Here is a 20,525-nt window from a genome sequence, read left to right as displayed (position 1 = left end):
CCAAGTCAATGTCCCAGAGCACGCGCAGGATGGGTGGGGGTTGGTGATGATGACACCATCCTGTAGCCTTCTTTTAAATGTAATCTTAATTCAAGATCTAAAAACTGACAATGCATAGAATCAGATGGTAACCCCTTCGTGAAATATTACATCAAATGCAATCGGTCCATTTCTTAACCTATGGTAGGCTATAGTCCTTTTTAACTTTGTGATTCTGAAGTGTGTGTGTTCTCAAAAGTGTATCCGTGCCTCGCGATGCACAGGCAGTTCCAACACAAAGTGTGTAAATGTCACATCTTTAAAACCAACACTTTCTCACAAAATAAATTTAAAAAACACAAAAATCTGCCTCATGTAGGCTATTGGTGTCCATCTGCCATTACATTTATTGTTAAACAGCTGGACATATTTCCGGGCGCCATGGGGGGAGCAGGGACGGTTGCAACATGTGGCAGTTGCAAGACTGCAAATTTCACTACAGAAAATATATAAACTTTGCCTTTCTAGTAGTCTCTGAGATATCTGTACAAGGAAAGGTAAAGGGTTGCATCCACAGATATCCTATAGGAAGACTAGATGCGTCCTCCGCGTTCCCGTCATGCAAGTCGAACGTCTGTGCATGGCGGCCATGTTAGCGCAGCCCGCTGGCTCAACCAGTTGCAGTGAATTTTTGGTGTTGTATACTCTTCAGATGGCCATAATTCCTTCAAATTTCCATTGATTTTCGAAAGGGTCCGTTTGTCATACAGTATAAAAAAATCCAAACGAAAGTATATGGTGATACTGCATAGTGATGAATATTCAGATTATTATTATATTATATTGCATTATATTATAATGTTCATAGTTCATGTCTAAAATCATGTGTAATATAGTTCCGTAGGCTTGTTCAGGTAATTAAGTAGATCCCATAAACAAATGCACAAAGTATTATTTTATATTTTCAGTAAAATAACAAATAAACGTTCCCATGTAGGCTACATCCTGCTTTGGTTTTGACAGCTCCACGTTGTGTTCAAAATGAGTCGTGACGCTTAAGCCATCCAGATAGAATTAACTTGTTGCGCTATAAGTCTCTCTTCCAGTATGTCATCTCTGTCTTCTTTAATTTGGTGAAAGGAATATATCCATGCCGTCAACGTAAAGCACAGCAATGGTTAAAATATGTATTTGCTGTAGGTCTATCTACATTTTTGGACAAATAGGTTAAGTGGGAAGCATATTGCTCTCCTGGGCGTCTACACTTGAGTTTAAGCAGCCCTACCATTTATATACAAGTGTCAATATTTCAGAGAAGCAACAGTATACATTTTAAGTATCCCAACGTTTCAATTCTTCAGTTTACTTCAGGTGTAACGGAGGGTCTGTGGAGAGTTTAGGCTGCGCTAATATGGCTGACCTGTGCGGACGTGCTTGAAATACGCGATGACGTATCTAGTCTTCCTATAGGATATCTGTGCGTGCATCCGTCCCCACTCTCCCCCATGGCGCCCGGTAATTCACTGCGCCTCCCCGTGGCCAAAAAAGACATGACATGCAAGTTTGGCAACTTTCTTGTGGGGCGTAGACTACATTTAAATAACAATTAAGCCGGCCGCGGATTGCCAAGGGACTGTGAAGGGACAGTCAGGGAAACTTATTAAATTTAAATAGCTGGGTCTGATAGACGACCCCCAGTCATTTAAAATAAAAAGCTGTCTATTTTTAAAGCAATGCAAAACCAAGCCACCAATGAAAATGTGAACAAACGTCCATCAAAACGACAGCCAATGCATTTTAAAATAAGATCTGTTATTGATTTACGCGGCTCACTTCGGAGGGGAAATGTGGGTTGCTGCGCACGCCCAAGTCAAATTTTTCAGTAAATAAACAACGACGCATGGGGTGCCGGGTCAGCCAGGTGGAAAAAAACAGGTCTTGATGTAGACGTGCCCATGCCCATACAGGACTTGGCGTGATGCAGTTGACTTTGATGCAGTGTTCATTATCTTTATGCATAGCAGATTTTAAATGTAGGCCTGTTGATTATGTTAGGCTATAATACGCCAAGTCAGGCGTCGCGAGCAATAAACTGCCAATTCTGTTGAAAATAAACTACATTGTCATGAACAAAATGAATCCAGGTAAAGACCCAGGGGTCTGTTACACAAATGTACAGTCGATGGAAATATTTAAGTGTAATTTTATTATTTTACATGGCTATAAACCTGCCCACCTGTAAAAACAGCTGTCCCAAGGACAGACATCATCATTTCAATTGAATTAAAATGTAAAAATCACTGATATTATTGAGTAATATGACCATGATGTGAAAGGCCTTATTGGAGTGGTTCTGCAGATATGCACACAGTGCGTGTAAAGCAATATTTACTACTATTTTCTGAATGCTCAAAATGTGTCCAGCATATTAGTCACCACTGTCAGATTTTTTTTAAAGACAATAAAATCAGGTATGCACAAGTTCATTGTCATTACTGAGAACCCCTTTTCAAACCTTAAGTTCTACTACTCCACAATCACTGAAGCTCCTTTAAGTTTACTTTTTTCTCTTCAATTTGTTAATTTGTTTGGACACTGGTACTGTCCCAACCATAAACTGTCAACACCGTCGGGGGTTTTAATAGTATTATGTTACATTAATGTTAATTATATATACTTTTTCAGAAGCGGCATGAAGCCCCTAAGAAACAGAGCGAAAACGAAGTGGCTAATGTGAGCAAAAAATGCATAATATGTAAAAGAGTGTTTTTTTGTCTCACACCGTCAGATGTCACCACCGTCAGATTTTGTTCCGCTCATCATCTTGTTCCATATTTTACTAAATTGTGCTGGTTAATGAAATATTACCAGACATATCAGTAATAATTGTGATCCAAACTTATACTCTAGCCTCCACTGAGGTGCATTTGGATGTTTTTTTGTCACAAAACCTGACGGTGGAGACATCTGATGGAGTTCACAAAAAAAACAAGTGTTTCACAAGTTTTTGACAAGTTTTAAGAATATGCTTCCAATAAGTATCTAAAATTATGTTGAATTGTAAAAGTAATTCACTTAAATACAGTAAACATATTCTTTTTACTTTTAATTCTGTCTGACGCTGTTGTCAAAACCAAGAAAGAGCCCATTTTATGAAAAAATGTAAACCATGGGGAGCTTGGCCAATACATTCACTGCACAGCCAAGACCTTCATCTATGATAATACACCTCTATATTTTGGATTTGAACAACTTAAAACCTGTTTATGCCACATTTTCAATAATCTAGGCCTAATTCCTAGAGTATCTAACAAATGAAGAAAAAACACACGCACAAACATACTGTGCACACACAAAAATAAAGTGTTTATGCTAGATGTCATTGACTTGAGAGGGCTATTTATTTTGCTAAATGTAGGTAATAATTAGGTTACTTTCACCACCTTCAGATTACTGTCACCACCGTCAGTTCTTAAGTCACCACCGTAAGAAGGAGTTTTGGACATTTTAAATGAATGTGCTTACAAAATTTTCCTTTGGAGTTGTTGAATTATCAAAGTAATAGCAAATTTAAGCCTACACGAATATTTGTGAAATTACAAAAAATTGTTTGGTCTATTTAGGCATTAAGTAAGCATTGTCTGACAGCACATATTTTTAAATTAGAACACATGAAACAGTATTAAAATAGAATGAAAGTGAATTTTCAACATTTAAAGGCGTATGTGTGAACCAAAAAACACAGGTGTTGACAAAAAACAAGGTATGATCGGAGAAAAACCTGATTTCTGAAAAAAAAATCAAAATGGGGAGATTGGCCTTGTGCATTTCTGAAAAGCCAAAACCGTTGTCTACGAGGATATACCATATTATTTTGTAATTCGCTTAGTTTTTTTCTTTCAAGATTACAACCTGTTTTAGCCACTTTCTCAAGAATCAGTGATTTGCAATGTTTGACATTCTGATATCTTGAGCTCAGAGCTGGCCACATTGCCATTGAAGGTCACCCAGAACATGTTCTTGATACCAGAAGCATCCTAGGCCTATTTTCCATCCATAAGCGATATGTGTTTTTATGATTCGTCACTACTGTAGACGTGGGGATGCCATATCATATATGCATACGCGTAACCTGCTGACATGAAGAAGAGGGTATAAAAACCGTTGCCACCATTTTGTTAGTCGTCGATTGCTCGTCATTCGCCAGAGATGCTGCGTAATTAGTGAGACACTGTGAGACTTAGGGCCCTTTTCAAAACGTAGGACAGTGCACTTCCAAGTGTATTAGCCTAATTTGTCACGCCCAGTGATTGGATACCCTTTACTTGTATTAGTCTTTTACTTCTTATATTTTATACTTATTCTTTTTGTAATCTCACTTTTTCTATAATAAATTGTATCCTGATCGATCCTTTTAATTACGCCATCAAGACTTATTTTATTTTTGCAAGTGTGTCAGTTAAGCGTTCGGCACGCTTGCTGCGAGCTGTAAAATACACACACCACCACGAGCAATCGAATGCACATGCTTGCTTTAAATCAGTTGACCAAGACACAAAATACTGGCGGTGTCACCCAGGGGGTAGAGAGCGTGCAGCATTGCGATGCGGAAATTGGGAACACAGAAGGCAAGGAAAACTTGTTTTTTTAAAAAACAAAAAGAAGGACTCCCCAGGCAAGGAGACAATATTACTGCTCTTATATTTGCACGCTCCTTTTTCAAAGTGCAATGGAGAAGTATGATCGTAAATGTTTGTTATTTTGGACAAGCTCAATGAGAACTTAAACATTTTTCACCAGAAACACTGTGCAGCCTTTCGTACGATCGCCTCCCTCAGAGAGTTTGAAGATATTGCACCTAACGCATGCGCTTGGCTGCAGTGTCTAACGCGTGCAAAATTGACATTACATGCTCATATTAAAGAAGAAATGAAACGAATATTCATCTATTATTCACATTAAATATTGGGCCTATTTCTAAAACATCAATCCAACTTTAAATAATTTTTCCGGACATAACTTGTTGAAACGGCAACTTAAAACCGTGCCTTTGGTGCGACAATATTTACAGGGGCGTGAGTGACGTCATGCGGTTGACACCCTCTTTTTGCGAGTATGGTTGGCTGCGGAAATATCATACATTTGAAGGACCCATATCTCATAAAGGAACCAACATTAAGATACAAATATCGACATGTCGAAAGAACACACCTCTAACATTATGTGACAAAAACTCACGTTGAATATAAGCCTCACAAATAAGCCGAGTAGACTTTTCTTTGATGATGCACCACCATATGCCATATGGGTTGGAAAGATATGCCATATTCGGCACAGGATCGACGGGCACAAAACAGCACCGCGCTCCTAGGCTACACGAAGGCTACACGCTGATCATTATTAAGATATTATCAATCATATGACACTATTAGTGTAGGCTGTATGTGCTGTGGTAAACTGGAAAATATGGGAGCATGTTAGGGTGCCAGCCAGCTGCCGGTTTCTCAGATCATGTGACATTCCGCGCTGTCTTTGACAGGTTGAAACCGAAGTGGCACTTTGAAAGCCAGCTTTAAAATCTTATTAAACAATGGCGTTATCTCAATTATTATGCCGACAACTTATCGATCAACCAGCGCGGCATAGGCCTACTTGTTTTTTTGTTTATGGCAACGTGACAAGGGGGGGACGATGCTTTGGCTGCTGCACTCTGTCTTTGACATGTTGAAACCTAGCGAAATTGCACTATCAGCTACTTTAAAAACGTATGCTTAAGTAGCTCAATAGCATGGTTTTAATGTAATCTTAATAAACAATGGCGTTATACCCATCATTATGCGACAATTTGGAAGTCAGTAGGTATATTTTGTTCGTGCTTAGGGGCTGTTGTTTCATAACACAAGAACTGCACGACCGCCGGCCATGGATAGAGTCATAACTACACAACACAGATGTTCGTGCTCGGATGCTGGGGCGATTTCGTTGCATATAAAGCAATAACTCCACGACCGACGGCCATGGAGTCGTAACGAAACACCTCGACCCGCAGCGCATTGACCGAGGACCCTTAGTACTAGGGTGCTACAATGGCAGAGAGGAATAGCATCTTTAGCATGCTGCTATCCTGCTAAGTGGCTGTCGGCCAGACTCACCCGTGGTCGCACTCGAGCTAGAGATATCCGTCAGCACACCTGCTATCCATAGACACTGCTTGTGGTAGCCTAGGAGTGTATTTCCAAACATGTCCACGGTCTCCAGATTTTTTAAGGTAAACAACAGGAGGGGTGGAAAACGCCCGGAGCACAACATTGATCTAGAACTAGGTCACTTCAAAAGCCGATGCCTCCTACACGATCAGCGTTGTTTTGCCTTCTCCTTGTCAGCACCAGTTCCAGTAATTTTGACTTAAAGACACTTGTGCAGAGAGATGCCTTCAGTGAAGCTTGTACTTGTTGCAACCTGTACCATTTGGACCGCCACGAACACAATATTTTCCACTGTGCTTTGATTTACTAGCCATAGACGCCGCCATTGACTACTAGAACTTTATGGGTTTGGAGTTGGACTGTGTCAACCGTATGACGTCACGCATAAGACAATAAATTTGCATTACTGGACAAAATATTGCTCCTTTTGAGCATGTTTTAACATGACTTCCCAGTTAAATTATTACACACACAATATCTTGTTTTAATCACAAAGCTTGGAACTTTTGTAATATGCAGCACAAACTGTAAAATTCCAACAATTAATATTCGTTTCATTTCTTCTTTAACGCATTCATGAACAAATCGTGCCCGTGCACGTGTCTCCTGAAGCAAGCATGCCGAGGGCCTTAAAACACGACGCAGAGCATTCATCATTCAATTTTTATTGGAGAAGAGAATTTTGGAAACGTCCCAAATCTAACACTACTTACTTCCATCTTTGCTCGCCATGTTTGTCTCGCTCGTTGCAGGTAGTTGATGATGTGTGCTGTCACTGCTTGAGTCCTGCTGTTGAATGTTTGATTTGTATTTTGTCTTTGCTCTAATGACATTAGTCTCCTTCCTCAGTTAAATATTGTCAGAGTGTGGAATCACAATGTCAATAGGCTCTATGTTTTGACTTCTATGCAATTATTATCCTTCCCTGAGCTGTTGCCTTTATCATTCCTGGCTACACCCCTTATAGTGTGTTTGCCAACAGGAATGGCACTGATGGAATAGTGGTTACATTTGCATTTGAGGATCTCAATAGTAGGATTACTCACTATAGGAACCACAAACAGTATACTGTAGCTGTGAATCCTGTCTGACCAGTTTTGAGATCGATAGGAACATAATAGAAACAGATAGGAGATACTTCAAATACAATTGTATCAAATTACCACTTCTACTATATTGTTATTTCAAAAAATTATTTCAAATTCACAGATATCAAACAATGGTCATGGCAACTAGAAAAAAACAACAGAATACATAAAACATGTACAACAAGTCTATTGACAAGACCCCTCAAAGTAAACCCATTCTTTAACTACAGCAGTTGAGTACATTTGTGTTGTCGTTGTTGTTTGAATAACTAAATTACCATCAAATAAAAGTTGATGTTCTCTTTTCACAGTGCAAAACAACATGATGACTGTGATACCTACACAGTAAAAGCTACAGTGTCAATTCAACTCTGAGAGAAAATTGATTAATTAATTTAGATTTTTTTTTTTTTACTGTGTATGTCTCTATTAGTCAAACTTGTCTCTGTGTTGCTCTAATAAATATATATTAAATTATAAATTATATCTAGGTCAGTGTATTTAAACAGAATCCTCATCAATGTCAGATGCAAAATGTCTTTTTATGTATTATTCTAATGCTATTGCCCTGTTGGTCAATCATAGTTTAATTGTCATGCTTGTGTTATTTTACTGTATGTCTTCTCGTCTTCAACAAGACAGTGACAGCATGTGGCACCATTTCTGACGTGACGAGATGTCACCATTCCTGTCCTCAGGGAGGTCACTATGTGATGTTGCCATGTGTGTATTTCCTCTTTTGACAGGTGACTGTTATTGTGCTGACAGGGACGGGGAAGTCACAATTCCTCTCCTCAGGGAGGTCACTATTACCAGTTTTCCACCTAATCCCGGCTGTGCTGTGCTGTGTTTAGTTGCGCTGTGTTGAGCTGAGCAGGGCTGTCAAATCAGAATGGCTTGCTTTTCCATTCGAAAACGTGCAGCCCCCAAGAGGGTGGCACCTAAGGCTGCACCTAAGGGACCATCTGACATTATGGAAAGCTAAAAAGTGTCTATACCAGCGAAGAACATTTCCAGAGCATTTTTTCAGTTTTCCTTCCTATTTTGCACTGTTTCCACATGCACTTCTGCAGATAATGTGAGCCAATGATGAACACATGATGAAGAGCGTGTTGGCACTGGGGCCGACTTCAGGCAACTCCACAGGCCACTGGGTCTTCATCAGGGCGTAAACGTCAGGACGTAAATGGTTTACGCCCTGATGAAGACCCAGTGTGGGTTGAAACCGGTTGGCGGTTTTATCTCTGTAACAATGCCCATGGATTAATAAAGGGTTTTTATACTAAGGACAATCCTTGTCGGCCTGTGGAGTTGCCTGAAGTCGGCCCAAGTGCCAACACGCTCTAAATGAAAGGACTTTAGTCTTCTTACTTCAAGAGCACCCACAGTTTGGAGTTTACTAAGTTGGAGAACAAGAGCGCTCAGTCAACCTTCTCTGATGAACGCATGATATTGAAGTTTGAAATGTACCCTCACTGGCATGGGTTACTGTTGAGGATATCCAGCTCAGCTGCTTTTCTAAAGCAGCGGTTCTCAAACCCCTTTGTATATTTGAATGGGTCACTTACAGCCTAACTGCCACAACCCACTGCACAACTTTGATTAATATTAAATATAATTATTGGGATTTAATTAGTTTGACCAGCATTGTGGACTTTTAATGCAGGGTATATACAGAGATTCTTAAGTTGTATTTACTACCTTTTTACTACCTTTTCACTACCTCCAAAATATTTTTTTACTACCAACACGACGTCAAACTGCAGCAGCATAATGTAAAGTAAAGTGACGGGGTAAAGTAAAGAAATATGCTTCCAAAATTAATTATTGAAATATTTCCTCACAATTTCAACACTGGACACAACTCACCAAATAGAGAGTGAAAGAAAGAGGGACAAACAGAACATGGAACCAAAGGGCGAGAGAAAGAGGCTTTGTAGGTGTATGCGAGTGTGCATGTGTGTATAACAGACTTTTTGAGCAGCTATAAATTGGACCTTGAAATAATGAGCGAATAATAATGTGTTAAATGGGAAGAAATTTAATAATAAAATTATGTTTAATAGTGCAAAAACAATATTTCATTAAAAATGAATAACTTAACTTAAACTTCAAAATTAGACACTAAACAGAGAGAGGGCGAGAGAGAGAGAGAGCGTGAGAGAGAGAGAGAGAGAGAGAGAGAGAGAGAGAGAGAGAGAGCGAGCGAGAGAGAGAGAGAGTGTGAGAGAGAGAGTGTGAGAGAGAGAGAGAGAGAGAGAGAGAGAGAGAGAACATAGAGAGAGAGAGAGAGAGAGAGTGTGAGAGAGAGCGAGATAGAGAGAGAGAGAACATAGAGAGATTAAACTGCAACCATCCTTAGTCAGCCAGTGGAACATGCCGGAACAAACACAAGGCAAGGCGAATAAACCTACACAGAACAGGAACAACGAGCAAGCATTAACATTTCAACAGCAATGCACAGTCACAAGTGCCTCAGCTTTGTGGCCTTCTCCTCGATAGTTTTATCCAACGTCTGAAGCTCTATTTTTTTCCCTTTGTGGCTTCGGCGAAGGGAATTGGATTTTGTGACAAGCTCAGCCATCTTGGTTCCAGATTTACCCTCTGCCATCTCTGCATACATATCAGCGTCCCTTTCTAGGGACTGGCACACACTCTGGAGCACCTGCCGCTGACTCCGGAGGTCCTCCAGCTCTTTCTCTGCTGATTTCCGCTTAAGCTCCTGAGTGGCACTCTCCTTTTTTTCCGTTCACTCTCAAGGTGAAGCCTGTACTGTGACCTTGAGGATGCAGCAGAGGCCAGGAGCTCCTTGGTCAGAGGAACTTTGAGGACACCACCACAGGCATTCACTTGGTCACATATCAACCTCAGGGCTTCCAGTGACTCTTCGTAGAGATTGCATGTTTCCACCTCCTTGTTCACAGAGAACCCTCTTTCAACGGATGCCTGCCCATGGGACAGGAGGAGGGCACTCTGGCAAAACCTCAGCAGGTCAGGGTGGGATGTGCGGAGTTTCGAATGGAGGAAGACATCCAGGCGCTGGCTGAGGGGCTGGAAGGACACGAATTCCTCATCTCTGACGCTATCTGAGACAAAAGACGTGAATTGCTGAATGATGACATCACCTGCAACATATAATAAGAAAATTCACTGATGTACAAGATGTGGTCAGTACATTCACAGATTCCAGTCCACTGTAACATCAACCATGCAGCAAAGTACAAACAGTACATCACAGATACACAGCAGTAGCTAAAGCGGTGGTTCTCCTCCTGGGGGCACAGCAGTCTTATCTAAATTATGAACTGATCATTGACACCTTCATACCTCTTGAATTAAAAAAAGCAGAGAACCAATGGAGATTCCTAGCACATGACCTAAATCAAGTAGAATAACCTATTGACTTCTTCTGTCCCTATATAATATTCTCTTACCAACTGCAATGCCACCTGCCAACTGCTGCCCTTGGATGAATGTCTGCACTAATGCCTTCATCTGTACGATGCACCACTCAGGATCTTTGGCCATCTTTGTGGGATCCAGGGAGGCAATCTGCCTAACAATGGGGAATTTCAACGGGGACCTTTCCTGCAGCTTCTTTATGAACCGAACCAGACACTGCAAACACTCTTTTCTCAGGCTGAGCACAGAGTGTTCCCCTATCTTGGTTCCTGGTTTGCCCTGGAGTGCCTAATCAGGAACATTAAGGAACATTCATGTCAATGTTGCCTTTGAAAAGAAATGTTTGTTTAATATTACAGTAGCGCATGTTAGAAATACATGCAAAATAATATTTACATATTACTAGAAATTAAGGAATCCTGATCATTTCAAATTGTTTTTATCACTGACAACAGCAATCCAGTCAGATTACTCCCATTACATAAATGAAGTTGCAGCCCTCAAGTTATATTTGTGTATGTGTGCATTGTGTGTGTGTGTATTACTTATTTTTGGCCTGTTGTACCACCCTTCACCCATCTGATTTCGGCAACCTACAGTAGCTGATAACCTCTAGTCTGAGAGGTGACCAAATTGCATTTACTACTATAGATTTATGCAGTCATAAATTCAGATTTATCTCACCAAACAATTAAAGAAGAATGAAATTACCTTGATGGCTGATTCCGCTCCCAAGCCTATGTCCACCCTTCTGAGGGAGACCCAGTTCTTCTCATCAGAGATGTCCAACTTAATGAGTTGCAAGGGGGTTTGGTCCTGTAGGAGCTCCCTTTTGATGAATCGCCGAAGTAAACTCTAATGATGGCAACAATCAGATAGTTACCAAGCCATTTCATCAATACAGGTTTAAATTCATATGAATTCATCAAACTATATTGATACTTACCAACAGAAGCTCAGTTAAATCTTTAGCCAAAAAAGGCAACACGGGCTCATCTGTCTGATACTTGTGAAGAAAAGGGTTGAAACCTCTTGCAATGGAGAGGAAGAACTTTAGTTTTGGTACTAGCAGTGGATCCTCTCTTGCTGCCAGGATGGTGTCGTACGAGGCCGTGTTCGGTTTTTGAACCTTCTTCTCTTCTGCAGCACTGACATATGCCTGAACCATCGGCCAAACTTCGAGGGCTCTCTCAGCGACTGGCACATTTTCGACCCATCTGTGGCCACAGAAAGAGAGGGGAAAGCAGGTAGATCCAGTGGTGTTGGTGTAGTCCTCTCTCCGGGCAGGCACGTTATGAAAGAGGAAATGGAGTGCACGCAGGAACTTCTCGATTTGCCACACTGTAAATCCGGCCTTCATGGCATTGTGGAGAGTGTGGAGTCCACAGCTCCCAACCACCAGAACTTGGGCACCTCCATTGAGCTCAGCGTACTCCCTTTGAAGGAGATCAAGGAGTTTAAAATTTACATTGGGCCCATCCATCCCAACTGAGAGGAGCTGCCTCATGTTGAGTTGGCCAATGCATTCCTGTGAATTCAGAGAGAAAAAAGTTTGTTTAAATAACATATTACAAATCACATTCAATATAAAGACAGTAATATATTATATAGCCTATGCTTCAAATTAAACATTTAAGTTAGCTTTATTATAATTTAGAATTTTACTCTCTTATTCTGCAATATTGAGACATAATAAAATGAATGAATGAATAAAACAGAAATTCAAAAGAAGGTTAAATAAATAAAATGATCATCAATATCTCATTAATCAACAGTAGGCTAGTGGAAAATAAACTTACTTTGATGTGCAGCAACAGATCATCAGCTCTTCCATGTCCCAGGAATTGTGAGCCAAAATATCGCGACTGAACGCACCCATCCTCCAAAAACCGAATGTGAATGTCCAGTTGTTTTTTTTTGGACGATTGGTTTAAACTCTCGTCAAACATCAGCACGTAAGGGCCGGCACGATTTATGGCCTCGACTAGTTGCCTCTTGAAATATGGGGCGATCCCAAATTTTATCATATAGCCGGTCTTGTCCTTGGCCAAAGCGAAGGATTTGGCAATTTGGGAGTCGGGGAACATCTTGACAAATAGCTCTGCAATGCCGTCATTGGAGTTGAAGGAGTGGTGTTTCGAAGCCAAATCTAGACACCACAGTACCTCGGCCTGCAGTGTCGCGGTGGTGGAGAGCAGTTGATTCGGAATGCTGTTGATGGGAGCAGGTGAGGTTGAGGTACCGGCGGCGGTAGATGTGGTCACGGTGCTGGAGGTTGAGGGGGCAGTGGAGGTCGGTGTAGCACTAGTCCCGGCGCAAAACAGTGACAGCGGTAGCTGCGAGTTTGGTCCGCGCATCTTTGTCTGGTGGCTATTTGAATCCATATGAGACTTCAATGCCTTCACACCCATCCACGTAATGTTTATAACTTTTTTACAGACGTTACAATACGCCTCTCGGCTGTTGCCAACTACTGGCCTAGTCTTTAAAAGAAGTTTCCTCCAGCCAGAGGTCTGAAAACTTACATTTGCCCATATCTCTCAAGTAACGCCATACAAACTTCTCAAAAGAAGAAGAATAATGTAGCAGCTGTGTAGCGATGTGTCGGCTGCAAATGCGATATAAACAACTCTGTAGATTGGCGGCAAGCGGAGCCGGTCGCCAAGGCTACTCGGGGTGCGTTTCTCAAACCAAGGTTGCTAACTATGTTAGCTAGCTCTTGTTTGCCATGCAATTTCCCATTGGTACTTAGCCATGTTGCTTACTGGCTAACACCTACGCTTTTGAGAAATACAACCCTGATTGATTCAACGTATGCGCGCAAGGTACAAATGAGTCCATTCAGGTCCTAGTCGTAACATATAAATTCACGCTAGTTTATCAATTGTTGTTTGTCAATCCAAAAAAAACCAAAAAACATATTTCATACACATTGTGGAGGTAAAAAAAAAAATACTACCTGGTCAGATGACGTTTATTACTTTTTACTACTTTTTACAAGCCTTAATTTGGTCTAATTTCATTTACTACCTTTTACTACCTTTTACAACCCCGCGGCAACCCTGACATGGCATATTTTTGCCTACGAGGGTATACCTGTAGATAGCGAGCCACACTGTAACAAAAGTCACGTGAAATTTACAGTGAAAAATCTGCGGCTTTGGTTGTACAGTGACAATTAAATGTATTTGGCTTCATGAACAAGAATGTTAACATCTACAAAAACAACAGTGCTCTCACCCATCCTCCTCATCTTCCTGACACCATCACTGAGGTACCCTGACTGTGGTACTGGTCCCCTCTCCATCTTCCACCATCACTGAAGTACCCTACCTGTGGTACTGCTCCCCCCCAGAGTACCATGTGACTGGATTAATCAGGTATTTGGCAGGTGCAGGCAATAATTGAATCATGGCATATCAGCCCATAGTACTCAGGTGAGGGGAGTCGCTGATTAACAGACTGATTGGAATTGTTGCTGGCAAGAAATTTACAAGTTAGAATGTTTTATACTCACTATCATCACTTTCTTACATGGCGTAAAACTTTAGTTTAAAAAAAACAAACAAACAGAAAATATAACGAAGAGAAAAGAAAGAATAGTCTACAAAATTCAGGTGCAATGTGCTATTCTTGTGCTTTCGTTGCTCATGATTCCCCATCATCAGAACAGAACTGAAATACGATTTTTAGATGAAAGTTGAAACATCATAAAGGGGGATTCAGTTTGGCTGGAAATTCACACTTCTCTGGTGCTTTATTTGTTGCCATGCAGGTGATGAAAGGCCAGATGATGACAGAAACAATCAGTCAACAAATAATCACCAACACATGACGTCAATATTTACTTTATAATAATATGAAAGTTAGTTTCTGGGTTGGGTCTTTGTTACATACATGTGATGTGTGATGGCATAGAATACATGAATACATTGCCAACTCAAAAATAAATATAGCCTTACAATACATGAAGATTTACACGACTACAAGAAGTATCAAACACAACCCAACTAGCCCCAGCCATCAGTTTTGTGTACTATTAGAGTGGATAGAATATTCTAAAATGAAAGATTTGGTAACACTTTACATAGCCCCTTAATGTGTGCCGTACCTCCTGTGGGACGCTGTAATAGACATTGAAAGTTAACTACTATAGTACTACACTACAATGACAGTGCACGGGGCCTTTAGTAATACATTACGACTTGATCATTGCCATTCTGGTAACAGCCAATTTATAATGCCGTGTCTTAAGGGCTTAAAGCATATGTCTATAGCGCATTATAAGCGCTTTTATAACAAATTATAATGCACATTTTAATTACTTACAACGTATTATGACTACATTCATAGTGCTTCATGGTGCTTTATGTTAAAAGTAATGAATAATCATAAATCTAGCTTATAATGCTTTATAAATCCAAGGGTGTTGTTATGAGTGCTTGTGACTGGATATAAACTACAGGCAGCCAACTGTCATTTTTTTAAATAATAAATCCAAGATGCAAATGCTGGACATAACAGCATTACATGTCAGTGAAGGGTTTAGTTGAAAACAAGGGGAATCGATAAAAAACAACCTGCCCCAGCCACCAGTTTTATATAGCATTACAATGGATACAAGAATGCCTTAAAAACAATTTGGTTTGTTGGTTTGAAGTAAATGTTGCCAACAACTAACAGACAATTGATCTTAATGTCAGTAACAAAGTCATAGACAACCCAACATCAATACATCTTCCCCTTTGTGACAGTGTAAAAATATATTAGCCATTTATAAGAGAGTATGAGGGAATGCTACTATTATTATGTTAGTGGTATCATGCTACGTAACTTCAAAGACACTTTAGCCAAATGAACACGATCCACCATTGGCATGGCCCTGATTTAACCATCTGACATAAAAGAGACTCTAGCTATTTATTGTTTAACCACCATATTACTGCCTGACATGCTAAGTAGATCATTACTCCTGCAGCAAAACCTGTAGTACCAAGTACGCCAACAGCAGCTCCCAATACAGCTCCAGCAGAAACTCCAGCAACAATAGCAAATCCAACATGAATTGAAAAAGCAGTATCAGGAAGAATAACAATAAGCATTAATGTAGCAAAAACCAAAAGTCCTCCAAAATAAACAGCGATAAAAGCACAATTTAAATCAAGATAAGCCCTTGACGTTCCAACAGACACAGGAATTCCAGCTCCAACCGCTGCCCCACCAAAAATACCAAATAATCCACAAGAATGTACTATGTGAGCAGCAAAGCCTTTAAAAGCAGCTCCATCAGCGCAGGCTCCTGTAGTTATTGCAGCTGAAGCTTTAAGAGCAAATTCAGCACCGGTGCCAACACCAGCTCCAATCGCAACTGCAAGACCCACAACAGCAGCTACAGCAACAGCTCCAGCTACAGCTCTGTTACCTCCATCAGCAGCAAAAACTCCAACTGCAGATCCAAAAAAAGCCACCAGAACTCCTCCTCCTGTGCCTCCACTAGCAGCTCCAATACCACATCCAATAGTAACTGCAGTAGCTAATGGATACAGATACTTGTGCTTCCAGTCTCTGTCCTTGATGCAGTAGCTTCCTCCATTCCTCTGCAAGTCTTCTCCAGCAGCTCTCTGACCTTAGAGGGAACTTTGCTTCTGTTGTTGAAGATGTGATATCCTACACCAACATGTGAAAGAAAAATAACTGATACTATTTTTCTTAAGCAAAAAAAAAAGAAAACGGGTCAAAATGACCAGAACACTTTACAAGGGTTAATGGCAGAGACATGAAGCAAAAATGAATATGCATAGTATATTGTGGCAGTCCTTGTCCGACCTGTTTTTATGGTGTGGTCTTACAGGTAAGGTTGGGAGATACAGTATGTGACCACCAGTATTGAGGTATAGAGTGGAATGCTTTTCAGCTACTGGAATACATACTGTACTTTAGAATTTCATAATCGACCTGCCTCTCCACTATCACTCAAACACATATTCATTGCAATATCAGACAAGATGCATGAAACTATAAAAAATATACTGTGGGAGAGGAAAATCATGTGAATCCTCTAAAAAGAATATTTGAATCAACCCCATAATGTGTATGCCTATTATTGTTTTCTGGTTGAAGTAATAAACAACAGTTTGGGGAGATGGGTTTTACACAATCCTAGTGCAGTAAGACTTGTGGCTTCCAACAATATACATTGTTATTTACATTTGCGTCTACAGTATGTACGTTATGTAAAGTATGTACCCGTAGGTATGCATTTTTGTATGTATGCACAGTATTTATGTCTTTTTCTCTTTGAGAATACTGGTTTTCAATATTCTCAGATAAATACACAGTAAGAGGATTAGTTTTAATGTCTGCTACTTACTTCGATCTTCGTTCGCCATGTTTGTCTCTGCAGGAAGTTGATGTGTGCTGTTACTTCTCCAGTCCCGATGTTGAGTGGTTTTATTTGCATTTTGTCTTTGCTGTTATGAAGGTAGTCTCGTCCCTCAGTTCCGTGTCATCAGAGTGTGGAATGTCGATGTCATTCCCTTGGGCCTTTTTCATCCTGCTTGGCAAGAATAATTTCTTTCTTGCTGTCATCCACTGCACCTGCACCTGTGTCTTGGCCTTACTTCTGTGGCATGATCTTACTGCCCTGCTCAGCATGTCACATTTTGCACATGTTGCACGTATGCAAGTTTTGTTGTAGATGAGATCAAGCCATTGGATATGATAACTTGTGAAAAGACAACAAGTTAATGGTTACTGATCTATGATCTCATTGGTAATGGTCAATTCAACAGGAAATGTGTCACCAAGCATTGTGCAGTATCTCACAGGAGTGGAACTTAACTGTCTGCTGTGTATTAGGAATATAAACAGTTCTATGCAGCTGAAATTAAAATTAAATTAAAATGCTGAGCTTTTCGTGTCCACTGTTGGCATATGCCATCGTACCCATAGCATGTGAATGACACACTATTACTGTTGTGGACATAAGGAGAGGCCTGTTAATAAGGCAAACTGTGCACTGCAGAAGTGGCTGATGGGTAATTGGTCTAGCTCAAAAGAGCTGAAATAACATTATGTGAATAATGTCTGATAGGCCTACTGTACTTGAGTTATGTATGCAGTGATATTTTACCCCATTATTAAGGAGTCATAAAGTATTAACTACTAGAGTCATGAAGGATTCGCTATCAAGTAAATGTGGTGCATCAAAGGTCAATGACTAATGTGGATTTCTATTTGTAAAATAATCAATATTACCACTGTGGATAATAATCCTGACATATGGATCCAGTTATATCTGAATCTGACCTTATGGCAACTCCACGGAGGCTACCACATTTACTTGATATTGAATCCTTTATGACTCCAATAATGAATCCTTTATGATTCCATAGTAAGAACTGACAGGTTGAACTTCATTGCATAAATAATTCACGTATTAGTTCACCATAAATCAGACATTACTTCCATTTCTTTCCATTATTATATGGTTGTGACGTCATCGGTCGAATGCTCCATTCATTTCAACGGGGCTCCCCAACGTTCGCACGTCTGTTATTTTTCGATAACGGACGGGTTGGTCTATAACAGACCGCTGTCAATGGCAACAAGACTTTTCACTGCTAAAGCGACTTTTCAACAAGACTCTAATCAGCTGCTGTGATAGACAACACCTGTTGTCCTGGCTATCTGTTGCCTAGCGGTGTTCCACAACGGCACTGTTTTGTTTTGCGCAGCAACAATCTTAACATTAAATAGGCCTAAAGAAATGTCCCCGCCATGTGTGAGTCATTTAAGTATATCCATATAATAAGCGGGTTAACTTTCGGCGAGTCGGTCGCTTTGTGGAATAGCAGCACTTCAGAGAGAACAAGACCCCTCCGCTCCGCGTCGGGGTCTAAAGATTCTCTCTGTCGTGCTGCTATTCCATGGTAGCGACCTTCTCGCCGAACGTTAACCCTTACTTATTACCCATGCACAACTAACTGTGGCCTATTTATATATGATTGGACAAACATGGCAGGATTTTCATCAGCAGTGTTAATACATGATATATTGACACTTGTAGTTTTCACTATTAATTGACCTTTGATGTACCACATTTACTTAATGGTGAGAGTCCTCATAACTCCAATAGTAACTCCTAATTGTTTACTAATGGATTAAACATCACTGCATAAATCATGTGTTAATTTACCATAAATCAGACATTACTTTCAACATTATTCCGATACTATTCATGTACCATTATAGCGATGATCGACAACTTTGTGCCGCCTCACATCATGAGGCCATATAGGCCGGGAGTGACTTGATTGACTTGCAGATCAAAGGTTGGGTGTGTGTGTGCGTCAGGGCTTGACATTAACTCTTTCAACCACCGGCCACTGTGGCTAGTGGTTTTCCCAAGTCACTAGCCATTCAGGTATTCCGGTAGGCAGGTGCTAGTGTCAAGCCCTGGTGTGCGTGTGTGTGCGTGTCTGTGTCTGTGTCTCTGTCTGTGGTTAAAGTCTCCGTCTGTTTGGCTGACCAACACTGCAAAGCAGCTCATGTGCCAATATCGACTGGACAACAGTGACACCTGGTGGTCTGCTTTGAGAATTGAGCCTGTCGACAGCCACAGGCTGTTCTGAAAACATCTCACTCATTTACCAAACCCATGAACCAATGCCACTGAACGTCAAACACAATTCCTTCTTTACACTCACATTTCTGTTATGAAACACTTTTACCAAAGCACTATACACCATTAAGGGTGTAGGGTTTTGCCTGTTGTGTGTGACTTCTTGGATTTTTGTGTAGAGTTTTGAGAATTTGAGACATGATTCCAGAAATTGGCTGTTAAAAATCAAGTCGAAAAATAGCATTGCTATAACTGTGGAGGTTGTTTAGCAGGAAACAAAATATAAATTCAGGCTTGAGGTCTTTATATATTCAGGTATGTTTGTTCCCTGCAGGTGTGGGCCCTACTGGTTTGACAGCTCATGGGGTGACTTTTCACATTCACTACGAAACATTTCCTGCTTCAAGATGTTTGATGTTTAAGCTCTTACAAAACATTCAGGACTCGTTCACGAAGTAGGTCATGGAGTAGAAGGGGTGTAGGTTTGAATCCCAAATCCCAGAAGAATATGAGGTGGGTCTCCTGCAAACCCTGCTGACATACTCCCTGGTTAGTAGCAGTGGAATTGTGCAGCGCTTTAGACGAAATCACCTGCTCAGTGTGTTGTCTCAGTGTTGTTTCTACACCAGACACACGGCTGTGGAGAGATACTTGGTATCCGTGTGGCTGTTCATATCTGACACAGATTCATTACATTCTTACTATGCTGCTGCCTGCATCAGTATGCAGTATACAGTATGTACAGTATATACTTAAGTTTAGATTCATTGTTGTGACAGTTTGACTGCTGTGATTGCATCCCTGTCAGACAAGCCGTGTGAACGTATGTATTACCAATTCAAGAGGAAGCAAATCATAAATGCAGGCCATCATATATTCAGGTATGTTTATTTAGCAGGTGCCCTGCAGGTGTCGGCTCTACTGGTTTGGCAGCTCATGGGTTTAGAATATCTTAGTTTTCTCATAAAGTGCCTCCACACATTCACCATTAACCCATTGATGCCTGATGTTGCGTTGCACAACATTGACCCTGGCGCCTGGAGCTGCATTACGCAACATTCAGGCTCATGCCAACTTTATTAAAAATCTCTGTTTGTTTGAGATGAATGAACACATTCTAATGAAAGTTGAGGGTCTTAGCGTTTAAAAGCAACTTAGTGCATATTTTTCAGAAGCTGAGATATTTAGGTTTTTATAGGCTGACGGCAGCTTTTCTTAAAAATGGCT

At 40.6% G+C, this 20,525-nt stretch overlaps 1 protein-coding gene and 1 pseudogene across 1 annotated transcript; both read right to left on the bottom strand.

The window, feature by feature from the left end:
* Positions 1-9,549: 9,549 nt before the first annotated feature.
* On the bottom strand, positions 9,550-10,506 carry LOC134444373 (uncharacterized; annotated as a pseudogene).
* LOC134444372 (uncharacterized) lies at positions 10,497-13,086 on the bottom strand. Its single transcript, XM_063193708.1, has 4 exons — positions 12,475-13,086; positions 11,622-12,203; positions 11,387-11,530; positions 10,497-10,963 (listed from the first exon to the last, which is right to left on the bottom strand). The coding sequence occupies exons 1-4, from the start codon at positions 13,084-13,086 to the stop codon at positions 10,670-10,672; spliced, it is 1,632 nt and encodes a 543-aa protein (XP_063049778.1). The 3' UTR covers positions 10,497-10,669.
* Positions 13,087-20,525: the final 7,439 nt, after the last annotated feature.

This window comes from Engraulis encrasicolus, unplaced genomic scaffold (assembly GCF_034702125.1).
Source record: "Engraulis encrasicolus isolate BLACKSEA-1 unplaced genomic scaffold, IST_EnEncr_1.0 scaffold_52_np1212, whole genome shotgun sequence".
In the NCBI taxonomy this organism is placed as follows: domain Eukaryota; kingdom Metazoa; phylum Chordata; class Actinopteri; order Clupeiformes; family Engraulidae; genus Engraulis; species Engraulis encrasicolus.
The sequence above is the reverse complement of the archived record's forward strand: the minus strand, read 5'-3'. Positions and strand labels throughout refer to the sequence as shown.